We start from the raw sequence: 3,962 nt of genomic DNA, 5'->3' as shown, positions 1-3,962 counted from the left end.
CTGCCTCAGCCTCCAGAGTGGCTGTGATTACAGGTGCCTGCCACCACACCCAGTTAATTTTTGTATTTTTAGTAGAGACAGGGTTTCACCACGTTGACCGTGCTGGACTTGAACTCCTGACCTCAAGTGATCCACCCGTGTCGGCTTCCCAAAGTGCTTGGATTACAGGCGTGAGCCACGGCACCTGGCCCCAAAATGCAAACTTTTAGTTAACCAAGAGTGTATACTGTATCTGCATTCTTCAGCCCATTGTACTCCAGTGGCAGTGCCAGCTAAAAGTGCATTAACTACAGCTTGACAAAGGTTAATATGGCACTAGGAGTTAGGGGCCCCTGGGAAATTTGCAGTGGGAGAGGCTAACACAGAAGAGACCTTTGAGCGGCATTTTGTAGGATGCATCAAATGTTACCGAATAGTAGGGTTTCAAGGAGAGAAATGGAGGGAACATCAAGAGGGAACAGTGCATGCAAGGCACAGGGCAAATAGTTCGGAAGAGCAAGGCATGTCCTGGGAATGCGGTGTGTGTAGTGGGAGGAGGGGAGACAGGGAAGGCTGAGGCCATGGAGCTGGGACTGGGGGGCAGGGAGATGTTGGGCCTAGGTGGGGAGGGGCACCAAAGGTACCTCTGTCTGTTACCCGTGAAACCCTTCAGGGCACAGGGAAGGGAAGCTGAGCACCAGATCCCACTGTCCTGGGTGGGAGAGTGCCTGGTACTGAGGAGGTAGGGAGTGTGGGGAGAGTTAACCCAGATTCTTGCTGTCCTAGTTAACTGTTAGATATTGAAATGATCTCATTTGACCATCATTTGACCTGTTGTCTCCCATGGGTAGGCCTCAGAGCCACACACCTCAGGCCAGGAGTACCATTCATCCAGATGTGAACACCTTCCAGAGCCTTCCAGAGTTCTTGGTTCACACAGGCGCTAACATGGCTGGGCTTCTGCCGCTGAGGCAGGAGCTCTGTGCACAGAGAACAGCTTCATCTGCCTGCCTTGTTTCCACCTCCCCTCCCCCATATTGCTCCAGGTTATTTGGCCCCACAGGGGCCACATCTACCATTGGTGCCAATAGGTTTTCCAGGAACTGATTGAGGTGGGAGGGAGGGAGGGGGTTGTGATCAGGCTGAAGCATGGGGATTGGATATAGTCTCCGTGTCATGATTTCGTTGGTCACAGTCAGTCCTAGTGCCACCCTGGGATGATGGGGATGTGTTCTGGTCACCTTGGGCCTGGCTGACCAGCTTTATCTCTTGGCACAGAGGCACAGAGCTTTGGCCTGCTGGATCCCAAACTCTGCTACCTGCTGGATGGAATCCTCTTCATCTATGGTGTCATTCTCACTGCCCTGTTCCTGAGAGTGAAGGTGGGTACCACTGGGCTTTGGGAGGAGGGCACAGGGTCCTCCACCTGATGGATGTTCAGAAGGGCCTTGGTCTTGCAAAGTCTCAAGCTTGGGTGGTGCCTGGGGCTTGGTATCCAGGAGCAAAGCAGGGACCAGCCAAGTGTGTGCCTTGAGTGGGCTGAGGAAGAGGTGGCAGTGTCTGGCTGAGATGGACAGGGTGGGAGGGAGAGCCTGGTGCTAGGCGCCTCCATGATAAGCTGTACAAATGTGCGCACATCAGAGTATCCCAGGGAAGGCGATGCTGCTGGCGACAAAGGGGCTTACACTTAGGCAGAGGTCCTGCTGTCCAAGTGTGAATGAAGGCCATGTTAGCTTTTCTCTTGAAAAGGCTCTTTCCTCACCTGTAGTGGGAGAGCGGACAGAGCCTGGGTTTTCACTTGGTGCCTTGCAGACCCTGGATTTCTTTGTGGGGCTGGTCATGGTGTGGGCAGAGAGCGGAAGAATTTAGGAGTAAAGGGGAGGATCCAGTCCCAGTCATCACTTCGGTGCTCCCCCAACCCATTTCTTGTTTGAATTTTGGACTTTGGCATAGTATTTTATTTGAAAAACCAAATCTTACTGAGTTTCTTGTTTTAAGTTTGAAAATGCTGCCCTAGATGATTTCTAAGGTTGTTTCCAATGCTCTAAATCTGTAAGACATTGCAGTTTCTCCCGCCTGAAGCGGCATGAAGTGAAGCAAGAGTGAGCCTATGTCAGCTTCCAACAGATGGCTCAGGACACTAAGCGAACGCTAGGCTTCCTGGACACCAGTGCAGCCGGGCGGTGGCTGAGGGCTGGGCGAGTAATGCACGTACAGCACCCTGCCCCCGGGGTCAAGATAGGAGGCGGGACCTTGACCAGCCACCATTCACCCTGGATTGTCGTCAGAGTCCCCAGAGGAAGGGGACCCTAGAGAATACACATGTGCCCGGGGGCACAGACCAAGAACCTTACACCTCTGCGCACGCACGCGCGAGGGCGCTAGCCCGGGAAGAATAAACGCCAGCGGGTCCTGGGCCAGCGTGATGGATGCACGTGTCACAGGCGGGAGGAAAGACAGTTGGGCTCAGAAAAAGGGGCTGCCACGCCCCGGCCCCTGCAAGGGCTCAGCCCCAGGAGGCAGGGCACGCATTGTTAGTTGCCAAGGAGCGGAGTAGGGCTGTCCCTCAGGTCACCGCGCGCCCTGGCACCCCGGCAGTCCTGCGCGCCCTCGCGGAGCAGTAACGCGCTTTGCTCTCTGTGTTGCAGTTCAGCAGGAGCGCAGACGCCCCCGCGTACCAGCAGGGCCAGAACCAGCTCTATAACGTAAGTCAGTCTCGCCCCAGACCCTCCGGAAAGGAAGGGCAGTCCCCTCCTCGGACCTAGGGAACATGCCCTCCAGAGTCTCGGGTTTAAGTCTGGTCCCCAGCTATCACCTCTGCGACCCGGCTGCAACTTGTTTAACCTCAGTTGTCTAACCCGTAAATCAGGTGTAGTAATTGTACCTGTCTCAAAGGGCGCCATAAAGATTACATGCTTTAATGGCTTGATGCGTGGAAAGAGCTTAGTATAGTGCCTGCCATTAGTGAGCCCCCAAGCCATCAGCAATTTGCAAAGTCTAGAGACAGGTAGAGAAGGCGTGTATTAGAATCTTCCCAGAGGAGGGGAAAGCGATTTCACACTCCCTGTGCAATGGGACTGTGGTGGAATTGACTACCACCTCTGAGCCCCAGCTTCTCTATTTGCTCACAAGAATGTTGTTCCTTATCCCGTTGGACTGATTGGCATATAGTTCTTGGTGACCTTTGGGGATCCCATCCACCGTCATCTTAATGCGTGTTCTCTGAGAGGTCCTCTGGGATGATGGTCTCCAGATAGACCAGTTACCATCCCCTCCCCAGCCCCTGCCCCTCTTTTTGTGAGCCACCCCAGAGAGGGAAACCATACTCTCCAGACCAGCTGGCCCCATCCTTCTGAGGTTCCTCTGTCCTGTGTCTGACACTTTCTTGTCTGTTGTAGGAGCTCAATCTAGGACGAAGAGAGGAGTACGATGTTTTGGACAAGAGACGCGGCGGGGACCCTGAGATGGGGGGAAAGCCGGTAGGGGTTCCTCTATCTTCCTGTGTGTTCCTGCATGTGTGGTGGGGTTCAGCCCAGGCTACAGGGGAGGGTTCCTCAGCTCACTCTGCAACCAGACTCGACCCTCACGTGTGGGCCCGGGACAAGAGAAGAGATGGAGACCCACTCGCTCCCCCAACCTGTTCCTTCCTCCTTGGCTCCATTCTGCATCTCAAGGGGCCACATCCCTGGAAGTGGTACCCACTGCTCATGTCTAAGCTCTACCCATTTCCCCTCAAACTGCTCCTTGGCCATCCTGAGATGCACACATGGTGGCACCATCTGCCCCAAGAGGACAGACCTGGTGAAGAGGTCCATACAGGAAGGGCCCAAGACCACTGGATAACCCACGTATAGTTGGGGTATGGTCCCTGGGGGGCTCTGATCTTTTGGCTTTGTAGACACTATACCCTGTGGGTAGGGGAGCGGCTGGATGAGACCACAGTAAGGTAGGGTCCTCTTTGTTTTTTCTCCTTCATTCTGATT

At 54.3% G+C, this 3,962-nt stretch overlaps 1 protein-coding gene across 5 annotated transcripts in view; it reads left to right on the top strand.

Annotated features, from left to right (window-relative positions):
• The window catches only part of CD247 (CD247 molecule), a 90,178-nt gene that overhangs the window by 77,415 nt on the left and 8,801 nt on the right, over positions 1–3,962 (top strand). For 4 of the 5 annotated variants that reach the window (XM_011979907.1, XM_011979906.1, XM_011979905.1 and 1 more), the window contains exons 2-4: positions 1,258–1,361; positions 2,628–2,684; positions 3,378–3,458. In XM_011979907.1, coding sequence (XP_011835297.1) covers positions 1,258–1,361; positions 2,628–2,684; positions 3,378–3,458 — 242 coding nt within the window. The remainder of the gene's footprint in view (positions 1–1,257; positions 1,362–2,627; positions 2,685–3,377; positions 3,459–3,962) is intronic. The other variant, XM_011979909.1, reaches the window with a different exon arrangement.

Source organism: Mandrillus leucophaeus, unplaced genomic scaffold (assembly GCF_000951045.1).
Source record: "Mandrillus leucophaeus isolate KB7577 unplaced genomic scaffold, Mleu.le_1.0 Scaffold207, whole genome shotgun sequence".
In the NCBI taxonomy this organism is placed as follows: domain Eukaryota; kingdom Metazoa; phylum Chordata; class Mammalia; order Primates; family Cercopithecidae; genus Mandrillus; species Mandrillus leucophaeus.
Note: the sequence above shows the minus strand (reverse complement) of the source record. Positions and strands in the feature narration are given on the sequence as shown.